General features: G+C 41.8%; 1 protein-coding gene across 1 annotated transcript in view; it reads right to left on the bottom strand.

Moving 5' to 3' along the window:
- Positions 1-18779, bottom strand: part of KIF1B (kinesin family member 1B) — a gene marked incomplete in the record, with an annotated part of 2363676 nt that overhangs the window by 893659 nt on the left and 1451238 nt on the right. Inside the window, 1 exon segment of the mRNA XM_044063146.1 lies at positions 11555-11673. Coding sequence (XP_043919081.1) covers positions 11555-11673 — 119 coding nt within the window.

Here is an 18779-nt window from a genome sequence, read left to right as displayed (position 1 = left end):
ATATATAAATTAATAATCAAGGGCATTTTTGAGAAATTCTGTATAGTGAAATGTAGGCAGCTATAAAACTACTGCAAGCCCAAAAGTACAGTTTTGTACCTACCATAAATGTAGATGTTCGAAGATCCACATTGCTGCAGTCCTTACATATGGGTAGTCCGCTGTCCTCGGTCGGCCCGAATACCAAAGTATTAGGCTGACGTCGGTCATGGGTGCTCAGATCTGACATCAGAGCGTCAGGGTATAAAAGCGCATGACCGACGTCATATCCTCAGTCTTTTCTTGCCCCAGATGTCAGAAGGCCTAAAAAGAAAGGCCACAGCCCAAAAACAGGATACCTCCCAAAAACATGCCCAACAACCAGCATCACCCAGACCATATAGTCTTGCCAAACTACAGAGGGGAAGGAGGGAGGGACTGCAGCAATGTGGATCTTCGAACATCTACATTTATGGTAGGTACAAAACTGTACTATGTTCTTCATCTCACATTGCTGCAGTCCTTACATATGGGTAGAATCCCAAAGCAGAGGTAAAGGGAGGATGGCAAAATCATAAAGCATTAGGGGCTGCTAAAATGCCCTGTAAAATAGCAGTGGCAAATCCAGCCCTAGACTTAGAATAAAGAGGAAGGTGGTAATGTTTAGAAAAACTGAACTCCAAGTGGCTGCTTCCAAAATATCTTTTGTAGCTACCCTTAGAAAGGCAGTAGAAGTGGCAGTAGCTCTAGTGGAATGAGGTCTGATTCGCCCCGGAATCTCCTTACCATGCTGGGAATAACAGGAAGAAATACAAAACCAATCCATTTAGAAATAGTTTGTTTTGAAACAGGTTTTCCCTGAGAACCCAAAGCAAAAGAAACAAACAACTGCTGAGACTGCCTGAACCCCTTGGTTCTGCTCAAATAATAACGCAACTGCCTGTGAATATCCAAAGTATGCAAAATCTTCCCCTTTATTTTGGGGTTTGCATAAAAAGTAGGCAAATGAATAGTTTGGTTCAAGGCCACACTAGAAACCACTTTAGGCATAAAGGAAGGATTAGTGCATAAAGATACCCTATCCTTATGGAAAATCAGGAAAGGTTCCACTGCCATAAGGGCCTGTAATTCAGAAACCCTTCTTGCAGAGGTAATGGCCAACAAAAAGCAGTCTTCCATGATAAATACTTTAACTCGGCAGTACCTGCAGGCTCAAAAGGTTGTAGAGTAAGTTTTTCCAACACAAAATTGAGATCCCAAGCAGGAGTAGGAGCTCTCGTGGGGGTCTTATGTTCTTTGCCCTGTAAGAAATTGCTTAAACAAAGGATGAGAAAATAAAGGAGGGTCACAGTCATAGTGAGCAGAAATGGCTGCAGCATGAACCTTTATCGAGGAGAAAGACAAACCCTTGTCCAATAACTCAGTAAGATATTGAAGAGAAACACTTAAATCAGGCTTGGAAACATCAAAGTCCTTCGCTTTGCTCCAAATAAAAAATCTCCTCCATTTATCAGCGTAAACTTTCCTTGTACTAGGCCTTCTGGCCTCCAAAATAACATTCAAAACTTGTTGTGGAAGCTGAGACCCTCCAGGGTCTAAAACAGAATATGCCAGGCTGTTAGATGCAGAGACTGAATCTTGACATTGAGGAAGTGATTGCCCTCCTGAGACAAAAGATGCGGAATCAAAGGCAGAGGCCATGGAGGCTCCCGTACTGAACTCCTCAGTAGTGGGTACCAATGCTGTCGAGGCCAATCCGGCGCTATCAGAATCATGGATGGCTTGTCTTTTCTGGCCTTCAAGAGTACCTTGGGAATGAGAGGCAGAGGTGGAAAGGCATAGACATGAAGATTGCTCCAACTGAATGATAGGGCATCCACCTTCCAAGCTGTGGGATGAAACATTTTTGTGCAAAACTTTGGCAACTGGTAATTTAGTGGAGAAGCGAACAGATCTATGTCTGGAGTTCCCCATAACACTGTCAGCTTTTGAAATACATGAGGATCCAGTTTCCACTCGTGAGGATCCACTATTTGTCTGCTCAACACGTCTGCTAAGGAGTTCTGTGCTCCCGGTAGAAACCTTGCCTGAAGATTGAGGTGTAAACTGAGAGCAGTCTCCCACAAAATCATCGCTTGCCTGCAAAGAGGGTACGAATGGGTTCCCCCTTGCTTGTTGATGTACCACATGACAGTAGTGTTGTCTGTTTGAATCAACACCTGCCCTGGGTGAAGTAAATCCTTGAAAGCCATCAATGCAAACTGGACTGCTAACATCTCCTTCAAGTTGATATGCAAATGTTGAAGTCTGACAGGCCACGTGTCTTGCACCCATTTTCCATTGAGGTGTGCTCCCCAAGCCTTGTCCGAGGCATCTGTCGTTAGAATCTGACCACAGAGAGTCCCTTGTTTAGGTGACATTCCTGCGCCCACCACAAAAATTCCTTCTGAATGCAAGGTATTATCTGAATGACAGTGTCTAGATCTTGGCAGTGTTGTGTCCATACATTTTTGAGATACCACTGAAGCTTCCTCATATGCAGTTTGGCATTGGGAAGCACCAGAATACAAGATGCCATGAACCCCAAGGCTTGAAGGACTGTCCTTGCAGTCAGCCTGGACTGTAGAGACATTTGATGGAAATAAAGAGAAAGGCTCCTTTGCTTGTCCGGGGTCAAAAAAGCCATCTGGGAAGCTGTATTCAGTCTCACACCCAGAAAGCACATGTCCTGAGAGGGTACTAGACTGGACTTTGTTTCGTTCACAGAATACCCTAGGCATCTTAACACTACCATCACATACTGTAGATGATGAAGAAGTTCGTCCCTGTCTTGTGCAATAATCAGGCAATCGTCCAAATAAGGATAAATCTGTATTCTTCTTAACCTGAAAAAGGCTATCACTGGAGCCAGAACCTTTGTGAACACTCTGGGCGCAGTAGATAAGCCAAAGGGCAATGCAGAGAACTGATAATGTAAATTTCCAGCCAGCGCAGGTACCTCCTGCAACTGAGCCTGATAGGAACATGAAGATAAGCCTCTTTGAGATCCAGAGTTACCATCCAGTGATCTTTTCCCAACAGAGGTAAAAGCTGTTGTAACGTCAGCATCTTGAACTTTGGAATGTCCAGATAAGTGTTGAGGATAGATAAATCCAAAATTGGTCTCCACTTTCTTTGGTACTAGAAACAGGCGAGAATAAAACCTAGGCCCACTTCTGACAGAGGAACTGGCTGTATAGCTCCTATTTGAAGAAGTAAAGAAATCTGCTTGTGAGCCTCTATCCTTTGCCGAGGAGGAACGTCTGGCATGCCTTTGAAAGGAGGCAATGTATGGAAATAGAACTTGTAGCCTCGGTTTATAATGTCCAATATCCATTTGTCCTGGGTGACTAAAAGCCAGTTTTGCTTGAAAAGTGCTAACTTTCCTCCCAAAGGAGCTGCCAGGCAAGAAGAATCTGGCAGCTGAAAATGCAGGTCATTGGGCCTGTTTATGAAAGGACTGGCCCCTGCCCTCACCTGCAGATTGTGCAAGTGAACTCCATGTTCTAGGCCTGAATGTACTGTGAGCTCTGCCCCTGCCACGTCTAGGTCTACCTCTAGACTGAGAATCAGAAGAAGGGTACGTCCACCCCTTAGTAGGCCAATTTCTACTAAACTTTGGAGGCTGCACCTGCAAAAAATCTTTAACAGTCTGCATAGACTTAGCCTTGTCTTCCATTTTCTTCAAAACCGACTCCACAGGGGGACCAAACAAAACTTCAGACTGTAAAGGAGCATCCAGAATTCTAGTTTTAACATGCTCGGACAAATTCTGATCCTTAAGCCAGGAAGAACTGAACCAGTGGCAGCCACCCTAGAAGAGGCCTGTACAGCATCAAAACCACACTGCAAGGAATGCTTACCCACCTGTTCAGAGACATGTACTAAATCTTGCAATTCTTTACACTCTATGCCCTCTGCCAAAGCATCCACTTTAGATTTTAGCTGAGAAAGGAGGAAATTCTGATACTTCAACATATGAAACTGGCAATTTAAAGCCCTCATTGCTAAAGTAGAAGAGGTATACACCTTCTTACCCCATCTATCCAAAGCTCTAGCTTCCTTATCTAGAGGAACGGATTCTTTACAACAGAGGCTCTAACACCCTTAGGCCCCTGACTAATAGTTTCTGGGTCCGCCCTAGGACTCTTATACAGATATTTATGAGCCTCAGGCACCCTGTAATACCTGTCCGGTTTAACTGGCGCAGGAGGCAAAGAATCTGGATTAAGGGAAGCCTCCGAAAACATCTTGAACAACATCCAAAACAGGAGGAATAGCCAATGGTCTATGCTGTGGTAAAAACAAGAATTCCCTAAGCCTCTTCCGTGAATCAGAGAAATCCTGTCCTTCCCACTTAAAATGCTCCCTCATGGAATGCAGAGTTTCTGAAAATGAAAAATCCTCTGGGGGAGAAGCAGAAGGAGTGGAATCCTCTACATCAGAATCCGAATAAGGGAGAAAATCTTGAATATCTTCAGCAGAAGACTCTGAGTCATCTGAGGCCTGATCCAAACTTTCCAACTCTGGCTCCACCCTGGGCCTCTTATCAGGAGGGGGCATAGAACCTCTAATTAAAGTAATCAAATCTTCTGCCATTTTAAGCATGTGCTTTTTAGGCACAGACCCAGAAGTACCTGGAGTGACACCAGAGGAAGGCAAAACAGACCTGCCTTTAGAAGAAGCCTTAGAAATAGTAGCAGAAGGCCTAACCACCCTAGGCATAGAAGGGAGAACAGTAACCTGAGAGGCCCCTTCAGCTTGACCTGACTCCTGTGAGGCCACATCCTACAAAATCAAAGTTTCCCCCTGAGAATCAACAGAAACTACAGAAACTTCAGCCGGATCCACCTGTTCCACTGTAGCTTCTACAGGACCGGCGTCCGAAACGGACGAACCATCCTGTCCAGGTTTCAAAGATTTGTCTTTGCGCAGCTGGGTGGAAGCGGGCGGGGGAGGATCCGACGGCATATTATAATTACACCGCTTACCAAAGACTAACCTAGCGCAATCTAACCTTCGTTTTATGGTGCGCTTATTAAACCTAGCACAAAACCGACACCCGACTACGTCGTGCTCAGGTCCCAAACAAGGAATGCAAAGAGAGTGATAATCGCGGTATCTGTTTCCCACAAGAAATACAATTATTCACTTTTTCTGACATCCGGAATTAACTGAGGCAAGAAAAACAAAAATATTAGCCCAACTTGGTTTCGGTCTGAAACTCAGAATACGAAAATTTCAGAACGCCGAACGGCACTTGCAACGCTGCTTCTGCATCGGACCATGCGGCAAAAAAGACTGAGGATATGACGTCGGTCATGCGCTTTTATACCCTGACGCTCTGATGTCAGATCTGAGCGCCCATGACCGACGTCAGCCTAATACTTTGGTATTCAGGCCGACCGAGGACAGCGGACTACCCATATGTAAGGACTGCAGCAATGTGAGATGAAGAACATTGTGCGCGCATGTGCGCGCGCACACACACGCACACACACACACATCAACCTTTCTTACACGGTTTATATTTCGGCAAACCAAATTCATGTTCCTTGTGGTTGTTGGTCTACCTACTGCTGCAAAAATGAAGCACAATATGATACTCCTTGACTGTGATTTCCTTGGGTTTGTGTCAAATCACTGAATGTCTAATTCTGCAAACCTCTATTCATTGAGATGAAAAGAGTGAACATTCCACTTAGCGAATGTCTCTTAAGTGAAAATTAAAACACTGAATGACATCAGTTGGCCAGCTCCTAGCAGAAGGATACATACAGTGTTATTATGTCAACATTTAGCAAAAATAACTGCATACATATTATACATCAAACATCTCATTACACCTGTCAGTATGCCCTGTAAATATAAAAAGATAATATTATGTCCGATACTGTTGTATGACAGCGTAAGTGTAAACTGAAATATCAGGTATGACAGTTAACTACGTAAAGGTGGTATATTAGTAGTGTCAGTATGAGCTTCCTAGGTTTGTACGGCAGTATCTAAAATGCTATTATAGCTGAAGCATCATAGGAGGTTACTAGGCTATTGGCCCTGAGGCCCTTATAAGCCTAGCCAAGCCAAGAGTTTAGCCCATGTGTAGACAAGTCAGCACCCGATTCCCCTGTCCAGCAGGGACACGGGTGGAATCTCAGGGGTATATTTTCTGTTTCCCATCCAGTTATCTAGGGTGAACTACAAAAGGGGTAAAGAGGTACTCTGCTTGATGTGGAGGGGGAGTCCCTGGGACACATCTGCCCACCAACAAGTTCTGTTGATGTCACAGACTAGGTTGAGCCTGGTGTGCAAGCTACTCAAGTGGAGCTTGACTTGCGGATATGCAAAAGTCCCATCAATGTGGGGTCCATGATCGCCTTGTATGCCAGACAGAGGTCATCTCTGAGGAGTCTGTATGAAACTGAGTAGAGGGATAGGGCATTTAGCCTATCTGTGTATGGTACATGTTTGAGGCCCTGGATTCTCTTGGTGAGAAACCTCTGTGGTCTCTCCAGCTGCTGCATGTGCTTTGCGAGGTACATGCTGAAAGGGGCGTTGTACTCAATAATGGGCCTTATAAGGGAAGAATACAGGGATGTTATGACCTCCTTGTCCCTGGAAGAGATACCCTTACTTATAAGGTAGGCCATGTAGAAGGCCTTCTGTACAACGGAAGCAACATGGTAGTCAAAAGTCAGGTTACTATCAACCTGGGTGCCCAAATCCCTCACGACTAATTGCGTGCTTAGGACGTTGGTATTAATGTGATAATTTGTGGGGATGTCACTCTCCCTAAAGGGGGATGATAATACATTTTTTTGTTTTCAGCTTGAGGCCATGTTTCCGGCAACAGTCATTTCTGAGACCCTCTTGGAGGATGTCTGCATCACTACGGGAAATTATGCCAGCACCCAGCTTGCAGTTATCTGCAAACCTGGTCAGCCATAGCCCACTGGTTTTGGCATGCACCTTAGAAAAGTATATCCCAAATAACAGAGGCCCCAAGACCTAACCCTGGGGTACACCAGTTGTTACATGTCTATTGCTTGAGGTGGTTTCCCCTATTTTGACTAGGTGTGTTCTATCAGTGAGTCAGTTTGCTACCCATCGGGTAACATACAGGTTGATGCTTAGCTGAGAGAATTTATTATGCATGAGTGGGGAAAAGTGTCAAAGGCTTTGGCCAGATCAGGGTAGGCAGTGTGCACAGTCTTCCTCTCATCCATGGTTCTGGTGACTGTCTCAAAGAAGTTGACCAAATTTAGCAGACATGACCTCCCCTTGACGAAGCCAAACTGTGTGGGATTGAGTGTTTTGAGATTGCCAATGTCTTTGTTAATGAGGTCCATGATAATCCGTACCATGGCCTTGCAGATCAGGCTAGTTAGGCTGATGGGTCTATAACTTCCCGGATGGGTTGATGCTCCATCTTTGTGTAAAGGGATGACAGTGGCTGTCCTCCACTCAGCTGGGATGAAAGGGATGACAGTGGCTGTCCTCCACTCAGCTGGGACAAAGCCAGTACTCAGGCTTTGGTTGAATAGGGCGCCTAATGGTGCTGCATGTTCCTGCCTGAGTTCATGTAGGATGCAGCCTGGTATGTTATCGGGTCCCATGGAGGTTGTATTTTTTGCCTTTGAAACAGCAGTGATGACCTGTTTCCTAGATATAAGGGGAAGGGAGCAGGTACTGGGGATGTCCTGATTTACTGATGGGAGGGACAGAGGGGTGAAGTTTTTGCCAAATCTGTCAGCCAGCAAGTTTGCTATATCTATGGCATTTGTATATGTGGTGTCCTTTACCACCAGTTCTGAACAAATCTGGGTGCTTCCTTTGAGGTTGTGGACATATGTGAAGAAGGACTTATGATTGTCTCTAGTAGATGTGGCCAATTTGGACTCGAAGTTGCTTTGGCGGATTTCACCAGTGCTCTTATTTGCTTGTTCAGGCTAAGGAGACATTGATTCCAATTGGACACCTGCTTCTTCTAGGTCTTGGACAGCAATTTTTTCCTTTTGTTATAGAATTTATTTATTGCAGACATCTACCAGACAGGTTTACTCTTCCTTACAGAGGATGACTTAGTCCTGTCGGGTATTCCTGATTCCATGCATCTATACAAATGCTTGTATAGTGCTTTGGTGTAGTTTTGGCTATTGGTGCCAGTTCCTACGGGGGGGGGGGCTGTGCAGCTGTTTAGACCATCCCTCAGGAGGCTGTAATCAGCTTTGGAGAAGTTTTTATGTCTGATCCTAGCTAGAGGCATGTTTGGGGAGATGGTGACTTCAAAGGTGACCACTTTATGGTTGGATCTTACCAGGGAGGATGATACTATAGGGATGCTGCAGTGGTTACTCATGTTGGTTAATACCAAGTCCAAGATATTATCAACTCTTGTGGGGGTACTGACTAGCTGATCCAAGGCATTTGCACTGACAAAAATAGAGTAATCTCTGGGCATTTTTGTTCTGGCATGAAAAGTTCTTCCAATCTATGTTTGGAAAGTTAAAGTCACCCAGGATCAGGGTAAAGGGTTGAATCTTGACAGATTCGAACAGGTCCAAGTAGGCGGATTTGGCATCTTGAGTCAGATTTGGGGCCAGTAGTTAGCTATGATTTGAATAGGGGTCTTGTCAATGGTTAACTACACCTGGTGTGTCTCCTGTGCGTCATACTGTTTGACCAGCCTGGAGGTGTGCAGGTCTTTAATGTATATTGAAGCTCCACCTCCTTTGGCTTTACTGCCCACAGTTGGGGGTCTGAATGTGTGATAGGATGAGTAACCAGGTCATACAAAAAAAAAAAAAAAAAAAATCACCTCACAGAACTTTCCCAGTGTGTTAAGAAATCTGTGCAGTACTATTAAGTCTCAAAAGAACAAAGATGTGTTGCACATTGATGGCTATTTGTATAATCTAGAGAAAGTAGTGAAAGATAAATAGTTTTGGTGTTGTCATTTAAAGAATAAAGAAAAGTATAATTCTGCCTTGTGCATCATTAATGGTATTTTATTTTTACAGCAGTCTTTGTTGAGATAAATAGTGTTTCACATTTAAGGGAGTGTTTTAATATATTTGGTTCAATTGAAGATGTACTGAATTTTCACTTCTTTACATTTCTAGGGTAGTATTACATAGCTCAATAGTGTAGTGTGTACATCATGTAAGGTAACTATAAAGGGTGTTGTTTTCTGTTATTTTTTGTATCACCGAGTTATTGTCACGTTCGCAATGTTGGCCTACTATGGAAACTCGACAATTTGAAATTTGGTGTTGTTCACGTTCACTGAATGGCATGTTCACTGTTTTTCTCTTGATGAATAGAGGTTTGTGGAATTAAACGTTTGATGATTTGACAAAGACCTGATTTCCTTATAGCTTACAGTTATTTAGCTTACTTCTCTCAAGAATCCCACCATCTTCTAAGACCAGCGACAGAGCAACCTTTGCAAAGCACTTATTTACTGGTGTGCAGACAGGATAAGAAACTTAGAGGGACAAGACATTTAGCATCTTATTTTTTGACTGGGTCCAAAGTTTTAATGCCCACTAAGGACACAGGACAGTAAACAGCAACAAAGAATTGCTACAGGAAACTGCCAAATGATGTTACCTCAAGTGCAGAATGTCACAAGGGGCTCCCTACTCCATACAGGGAAGCATCTCAAAGGTAGCATTGGGTTTTCCCTCCCCAAAGTACTGTACACAGATGGATTCAAGGCAAGAAAACAATCTACCAGTGCCTTAATATTCAGTGAATACAGTATTCCCACATAAGTTTATGAAGCTAACATTTAAAGTTCTTCAGCCAGCTCCACTGCTATAAGCTCTGACTTTGATCCAGACAACTGGAGTTTGACTGGCAGGTTAGATACTTGTTGGAGTTGGTGTGGGGGAAGAAAGGAATGATGATGCTTTTAAGACTGCTCATCTCTCTTCCTGGGGATGGGAAGGATCTGTGCTCGTAAGGATACACTCTGATGTAGAATCTACAGTGGAGACTACAGATCATAATAAGATGGCTGTCTGCAATGGAGGCAGGGCCAATCGATTGTGTCATGTAGAGTTGTGACATGCATTGCAAAGGCCCACAGCATACCAACCCCTTCTATGCAAAGGGTCTATGTTAAATCATCGAATGCTTAAAAAAGTGAACGATGACTTATCGAACCCATGTAAGCAAAAGCTTACAATCTCAAATGTTTAGAACAGCGATTTTTTTCCAAGGAAAAAAAATCACTGTTCCACAAAACAAAACAAAAATTTTTTAAATCATTACATAAAGTGGGGGCCTTCGACCACCCCCCCCCACCTAAATATACCAACTCCGAGATCACACTACAGTCACAAAAAACAGCAAAGTAACGGAAGTGGCAAAGCAATTTATTTCCCAGGAAAAGAATTTGCTTATATGCCGTTTTGCTATTTTGCGTTTTCCTGCTTTCAAGTTCGATCAAGACGCATTCACAAGAATGCATCTTCGATCATTTAATAGGAACCCTATGCAAATTTGTTTATGTGGGAGTTATGGCTTTAAAACAAACCAACAAACAAAAAACGGAGGTCTGGCTCAGTGATAGCTCCCCTCAGTTGGTTCTCAACCAAAAAAGAGGAATGATTAGGCCAACTGTTTGAGAGAGGGTCTGGAGACTGGAAAGCAGCAGGGCTAAAAAGAAAGCAAAAAAAGATAATATATGCTGGCTAAGATTAAGATTACCTGGGTATAAGTTCCACTTAAGCTTACATTTTGTGTACTACAATTTTCCTTCAGCTACATAATTCAGTAAATCATTTCATGCACTTTTCAAAGTGAGCTGGGTATGTATCTTGCCACATCTCTCACCCAACCACCATTAGTTTCAGGCTTTTCTTGCCAGGTCCTTCTTTGAGCACCTCCACATCTACTTACTATGCAACCCTGGATATAACCCTTTATAGGGTTGGCCTCATAACTTCTTTCTGAGAGAGAAAGCCTTATGGGTTAGTCTAGGGTAAGAGCGAGAATTCACAGAAAGAGTAATGGACAGGGTGCTGGGAGCAATAATTTTGTGGCAACCATTCAGAATCCCCAACAGAAGGTGTTATGTGCAATGATATCAATGCACATGACATGTGCACCCAAATGTTGTACACAGGACATTCTGTCACACTGCTCGCTGCAACCTGTACTGGAGGGAAAGTCAATAGACTTTATAAGAGGATGCAGAGTTAGTGGTACACTCTACTCCTTTCTCCTAGGACGAGAGCTCGCTAGAGGCCATTTCAATCTAGCCCCCACCTTTCGCCAACATCTTCTGCTCAACAGGTCGATTCCTGAACCTGGGACAGAAGCAACACAAACAGATGCATTTCCTATGTGCTAAAGGGTTGTTACTGCACCATTTCCTACTGCTATCTCTTTGGTTTCATATTTACTTTTGACTGCTCCTATATATATCCATCAAGGTAAGAAAAGCTTCTTGCAGGCAAGACCTTAAATTCAGCAGATGATTATAAAGAAGTATTTGAAAAACATGCATCATTTTTCAATTCCTTACCTGCAATGGCCTGCACTCCTACACGCAGGAAGCCCCTCACTTCCCCCTTCTCACTAACCACAGCAACCCTGTGAACAAGGGGCACTGGATACAGCAAGTTGCTCAAGTAGACAAATGCTCTGGAAAGGAAAAAATATATATACATACCAAAGTGAGTATTAGTCTGAAGTTCATAAAACACACAGCTTGCAGCCTCATATGTAAGATACTAAAAATGCCAGACAGCTTGTACTAGAACTTGGTATTCTTCTGTGCCAAGAGAAATGAGGTTAAAACCACAGATGAATACTGAGCTGTTTACACAGAGGAATACTCTCTTCCCCACCCCAGTACAACTTTATTTAAATGGTAGTTGCAGCATTCAACATTATGTACAACAGGTTAGGCCATAAGTCGCTGATAACGGACAACCTGGCACTTTTCATCAACCAATGTGTAATGTAGTTAACATAAAATTAATCTTTCATTATCTGTTCTGTACCCATTATTTAACCAGACAGATAAAGTACCTGTTCTTATGCCAAGGCAGAATTATAAACTATTTAACTTTGATTCCTTCACCCAGAAGCCCAGTAGTCACAAAATCATTCAAAGAAGGGAAAATCAATTATTTCATTAACTTTTCACTAACTTGATAGGGAAAAAAATTGTAGAAATAACACAGTTTCTACTGGCAAGGAAGTATATTGTTTGTCACTAATGCTTAGATTTAATGCTGATCTCCAAAGGGAAAAGTTGTGGCATATTAATGGGTTCCAGACCACAGAGTTCCATTAATGTTTACTTCTGCTCATATTTCTGAGGGACAAGATGTCTGTATGAATACTGATGAGACCACGAGTAGAGTGGTTCACAAAGCAAGACAGTAATTTCATTAGATTAACTGCAATGAAAACAATGTTTATTTATCAGCAGTCCATAAAAAACACAACTAAGAATGATGCAGTACACTCAGATGATTGTTTTTAACCAATGAATTGACACTTAATGCCTTTGCTCAAAATGGAACATATGTGCAAAAGATGGTGGAAAGCAAAAAACCTGAAGGGACTGAATAAATAAATAAAAATAACACAGAAGCAAAAGTTAAGCCTCAAAAATGATAAATCTTTTGCTAACAGCCAAGCAAATGCGAACTAAAACTTGTGATATACAATGTTATGTATATCAAAAAAAAAATCCAAATGAAATTTAAAAAGACAATAGTGTAAGCTTTTTCAGTCTGCTCAGAGTGGGTAAGCACAAAAAGGCAAACAAGAAAAACCTTTCCAAAAGAACAGAAGAAAACATGACTTCATAATTCCTGGTTTCCAACTTCAAAGCCAAAAATGAAGGAAAAATAGCAAAGGGTCAGCTGGAATACTCAGGGTTTAAAAGAAAAATAATTTTAGCAGAAAAAAGAAAGCATAATGGCATGTGAAAGACAGTGAAAATATCTGAAATACTGTTTCTAATTGATTTAGGCAACTTATCTTAAAACACTGAGTGCTAGAGTGCATAAAGACTTTCTGTAGGGGTGCATCTATTTCTAACTAAAGAGAGTGGTTGTAAGTACCCATAGCACTCTTACATAAGGCAGCAGTTGCTCCTATATATGTATCAGCACCACTGGAGTTTGGACTCCTAACAGCAACAGCTTTGCTGACCCTGGTTCTGCATCTCACAAAGAAGTGCATATATATGCCTACAACCCTTTTCTTAAGCAGACTGAAGAAGGGTCCAACACATCAGCAGTAAGATTGGTGAGGTAAAATGACATGTTCACAACAAAACTAGAAATGAAATTTAACAAACAGAAAAACTGCCAACATAAAAATTATAACAGCCAATGATGAGCAGGCTCTGCTACAGCACACAAAACTCCTGTTTCAGAGTAAATGTACAACTGTGAAAAATATAAATTTTGATTTGAAGAAAGAACCATTACAAACTTCTAAATTATACATTTCTAGCATGCTTTAGGAGATGGCTAAAGGGACAAGCTCTTTTTTGTGCAGTTTGCTCTAAAATTATACATTACAGAACTGTTCAGCTTTACTAACCATAAAATGTAATTTATAACCACTGTGCAAGAGAAGCAACCCCTATACCAAGTATTACACACAAGTACAATTAAGAAGAATATTTGTAAAGAGAATTTGACTAGACTTTAATAATGTGAGACATGTTCAGCTGGCTTCTGCTGTAGGACATGATGACAAATGAGTTAGGACTAGTTACTTTCATTGGCTTCTAACAACAGATACCAGATCCAGTTTAACATTCAATATTCCCTCTCCAGAAATTAAACTATACTTATCACGCATACTTATGTCCACATACACCCAAGTGGTCTGCACATACCACAGAACAGCACTACAGCAGAAGATTCTGGCCAAGCCCCTTAAGAGGGAGTTAAAAAAAGAAAGAAAGAAACAATAAAATCGAAACACAAATGACGACAACTAACTTAAAACATGGATCAATCACATTAATTAAATGAAATTAAAACCAAACTCACTTTTGCAGAAATCATTAAGATCTGAAGGTAGTTGCCAAGCAGTAAAACACAATTTGTTCTATCTAGCTTTACTATTTTATTCTATCTGTGTTTTAGTTGGCAGACCATATAAAACAGTTTTAAAAAAAACATGCCTTAACAGCAGAAATTTAAGCCAAAGTCATGCAATATGCAGGAGCAGTAACTTCACTGACAATCGTTTCCCAATCAACCCAGCACATGGAGACAAGGAGTCTGGCAGTTAGTGCAGAGGATTCCGGCTATGAGCTGTTAACAAATTGCATACTGTAGTCCAGAGTTTGATTCCCTCAGCCTTCATCTGTCTACTGTACAAGCCTGAGTAAGTCACTTATGCAGAGAGCACTCTGAGGCAACTGAGAAAACTGGTGTAGACTCCTCAATGGTCTCCTGGACTTCATAACTTGTCACTACCCATGAAAAAAAATTTGAGCATGCAATCTTACGTGTCAAAATTGAGAGTATGTCAGAAAGCCAAAACACTCCAAAATACCAAATGTTTCTGTATTCTGAGAAAGTGTATGTGCATGTGTACGTTTGTATGTGTGTATGTACAGTACTACTAGTGCTAGGGTTGGGGAAAGGGCATGTGTAAGGGGTGCGTATAGTCTTGTTTAGTGTTATGGTTTGGGTTGAAGTTACAGTTATTGTTAGGGCTAGCTCATGAGTAAGGTACTACAGGTAAACAAAACACTGTGCAACAATTTTACTTACGTGTGCCAACTCTAATTCCAGCCACAGGCACAATGCTGATCCTAACACTATGCACACAAATTACTTCAACACTGTTTATATTTGTGGCATTTCTGTTTGCCTTACAGACTTTTTCCCACCTGTTTTGTGAAATTTAGGGATTGAAGTAATGCCAGTTTAGTGTCATGCACTCATATATAAATATTGTTTAATATGTCAATGTGCAGAAACATTAATCCCAGTTATACTGATCACTGCATGTTGACAAACCTTAACTGACCATTCAAATGACTGAAACCACAGTTAAAAAAGGGAAAAAACCCTAAAAGTAAAAGTAACACCATACCCACTGTCTGCATAGTGACCCTCTTAGGTTTTCATAAGGTCATGTGCAGGGCTGACTCCCCCCATCTCCCCCACACCACTTTACTAATGTGTGGTGACCCTAACCCTTTCCATAGCCATGTAACTAATCCCAGCCCTACACTATACCTTCCAAAAACCATTTCTCCTAACAGTTCCACTACACAATACACACAGTCACACTTCTTATACACTAGCAGACACACAACACAAAAGGAACCCCCCTTACCAAGCCCTTACTGTAAATCACACATACTCCAACCCCTAAAGTTGAAACTTCCTATACATAAACAAACATACAAACACAAACTATCTCCTTACCTAGCCATCATTTTAACACTAACACACAAACACTCCCATCCCATTGCATTAACAAAACACTCACTTACCATACCCAAATGTACATCCCCTACAACAAATAACCAATTCAACAAACATCCGATTGACAAATCCAACATTAGACAACTACAACTTTTAACAAAATCACCTCAGTTGAAAAGTGAATCCTCGACAGAATTAACTGCTACCACACACACACACACACACACACACACATCAGTTTTACATTAGTACTCTGTAAGAAAGTTCTACCTTCAATAGCAAGTTACTTTATTTCACTTATAACAAAAAAAACATATTACACCACATTACAATATATACACAGATTGTGCATTCAATCAAAGAAAACATAAATGCTTTATAAAATAAATCCAGGTTATTCTAGGTTGAAAAGAAAGATCACAGTAGCGAGATCATGATCTGTACATGAAATACTTCAGAAACTACAGTATCTAAGGATTTGTTGGAAATTCTCTTAACAAATGGAGGGAAAATCTATGAATTACTACTATTACACACCTGAAATGTAGAAAGTGATACCAGTAAGTGTCCATTGGAATAAATATTTACTGGGTTGTTTTCCTGCCTGAGTCTGAGTGACGTCCTCCTGTGATATAGCTGCTTAAAGCTGTTTTAAGTGTATATTTTACTGTTTTTGCCTTATCTTTTAAAAGAAAAAATTCCTTGTTTCCCGCCTTTCTAAGCTAGTACAGTCCAGTTTTCAGCTAGTGCTGAATTCAGGGCTGTGATACTAGTTTCTGAGTTGCCCATACTTTACTTGGACAGAATGAAGTTTCTCTGTTCACCTGTGAGAGAGGGGAGCTTTAAGCAACCTATCTTTCCCTGGAGAAGTGGTTCCACCCCAGAAGTTAGTAGTTTATTGGCCATTTTGGGCTAATTTCTATCTCTTTCATTTCTCTACTATAAAAAACGCGTTTGCACGGTTTTGCGCACCGGGCAGTGCTGGTTAGCTACGGTTAAATTATTCCCGGCTCCACTAAGTCTCCTCTTCAGTTTTTCCTTTGAAACTAGTCTAACTCTCAACCTAAGCACTCAAAAAGCATCTTACAGCCCAGCACTTGCTCAGACCTAATAGCAAGCACTAATATACCCTGACACTGATTGCCCAGCAGGGCAAGGCTCTTTATTCACCCCTCACCAACCAAGCGACTAAGCAGCTCACCCTACTATTCAGGCATGACCAAAGGGCAACTTCAGGTGCACTCTCCAGTCCAGCTGGTGAATCTGGGTATCCTGAGGCAATGCTACAACTGCCTCATGTTTACAGACATCCCTCTCCTCCTACCACAAAACACTAACATATGCGAGAGATGCAATTATACAGCAAACTGGAAGCTAAGCTGTCTCCACCCAAGACTGGAACAGACAGTCAAGAGGAGAAGGTTAACACTTGCACCACACCTCCAGCCGCACAGTGACCTACTAAAACAGCAGTGGCAAAAAATACACAAAATCATACTTAGAGGCTCTAAATAAAAACCTGCAAAAGCATCAGAGACCTCCAAAGCAGACACCCAAACAACCTGCACTTTCCGTCACAAACCACACAACACACAAAACACAAAATCAGTGTGCCACACAATCACAGCCCTTAAGGCGAAATAAAGTACAGTTGTGTACACTTACCATAAATGTAGATGTTCGAGTGTATTCACTGTTGCAGTCATTACATTTGGGTAATCTGCTGGCAGGTTGCCCTCAGTCGGCCTGAATATCAAAGTCTTGGGTCCTGCGTCGGCTTCTGTCTCCTCTTCCATGACGTCAAGTCGTCAGGGGTATAAAACATGCAGCCAACGCCATTTTATTCAGTTTTTCTTGCCCCAGATGTCAGGTGCCCCCCCCAAATGGGGAGCAAATATATATATATATATATATATATATATATATATATATATATATAAACAGCAATATATATGTAAATGCACTTTTAGCAACATAAACTTTACCTTCATCTAAAAGCAAATACACCACAAAGGCTTTAGAATATAGTGAAGGAACGAGAAGTTCTAGAAAAAAGGGGGATGGCGGGTGGGGAAACCGGACTGCAGCAGTGAATACACTCGAACATCTACATTTATGGTAAGTGTACACAACTGTACTATGTTCTTCATGTTTCACTGTTGCAGTCGTTACATTTGGGTAGAATCCCAAAGCTATGGATGGGAGGATGGAACTAAATAGCATTAGGAGCAGCTATAAGGCCCTGCAGAACTGCAGTACAAAGCCTGCCCTGGACTTAGAGAAGAGAGGCAAATGATAATGCTTTGTAAAAGTATGAACAGAGCTCCAAGTAGCAGCTTCTAGAATGTCTTTGGATGGAACTCTCTGAGAAAGGTTGCTGAGGTAGAGGCAGCAGCCCTGGTGGAATGTGACCTAATTCCCTTGGGCACCGGTTTACCATGATGCAAGTAGCAGAAAAGAATGCAGTGGCTTATCCACTTAGAAATAGTCTGCTTTGATACAGCCTTCCCCTCTGATCCTGCAGCAAATGCCACCAGTAGTTGCTCAAACTTTCTTAGAGATTTGGTCCTGTTTAGTAGAATCTTAGTTGTCTGTGTACGTCCAGTGAATGCAGAATCCGCTCCCCCTTGTTCTGCGGATTTGGGTAAAATGTTGGCAGGTGAATAGTTTGGTTAAGAGCTACACTGGATACCACCTTAGGCATAAAGGAAGGATTGGTCCTGAGGGACACACTGTCCGGGTAAAATGTATTAAAAGGCTCCACAACCACGAGGGCCTGTAGTTCTGAAAGCCTTCTTGCTGAAGTGATTTCCAAAAGGAAAGCTGTTTTCCAAGATAAAAACTTTATATCCGCAGTAACTGTTGGTTCAAAAGGAGGCAGGGTGAGTTTTTCCAGCACAAAATTGAGGTCCCATGCAGGAGTTGGTGATCTTCTGGGAGGCCTTACATTTTTGGCCCCTCAAAGACACTGTTTTAGCATGAGAAAAGATGGGAGGCTCCATGTTGTAATGAGCTGAGATGGCAGAGGCATGGATTTTTACTGAAGAAAAAGATAGGCCCTTGTCAAGCATCTCAGTAAAGTATTGTAAAATCTGAGGAATATTTGGTTTTGCTGTGTCCGATCCTTGTGCTTGGTTCCAAGCACAGAATTTCTTCCATTTATCAGCATAAGATTTTCTAGTACTAGGCCTTCTGGCTTCCAAAATGACATCCATCACAGATTTATTTATTTTATTTTATTTTATTTTACTTTTGTTGATTGGGCTAGTCTAGCTGGATACATGTCCATTTTCAGTAGAGGCCCAGGGAGATAAGCTCCAAACATAATAA

This window comes from Protopterus annectens, chromosome 2.part1, assembly GCF_019279795.1.
Source record: "Protopterus annectens isolate FY-2018-M chromosome 2.part1, PAN1.0, whole genome shotgun sequence".
Taxonomy (NCBI): domain Eukaryota; kingdom Metazoa; phylum Chordata; order Ceratodontiformes; family Protopteridae; genus Protopterus; species Protopterus annectens.
This window is presented reverse-complemented; position numbering and strand designations above follow the sequence as displayed.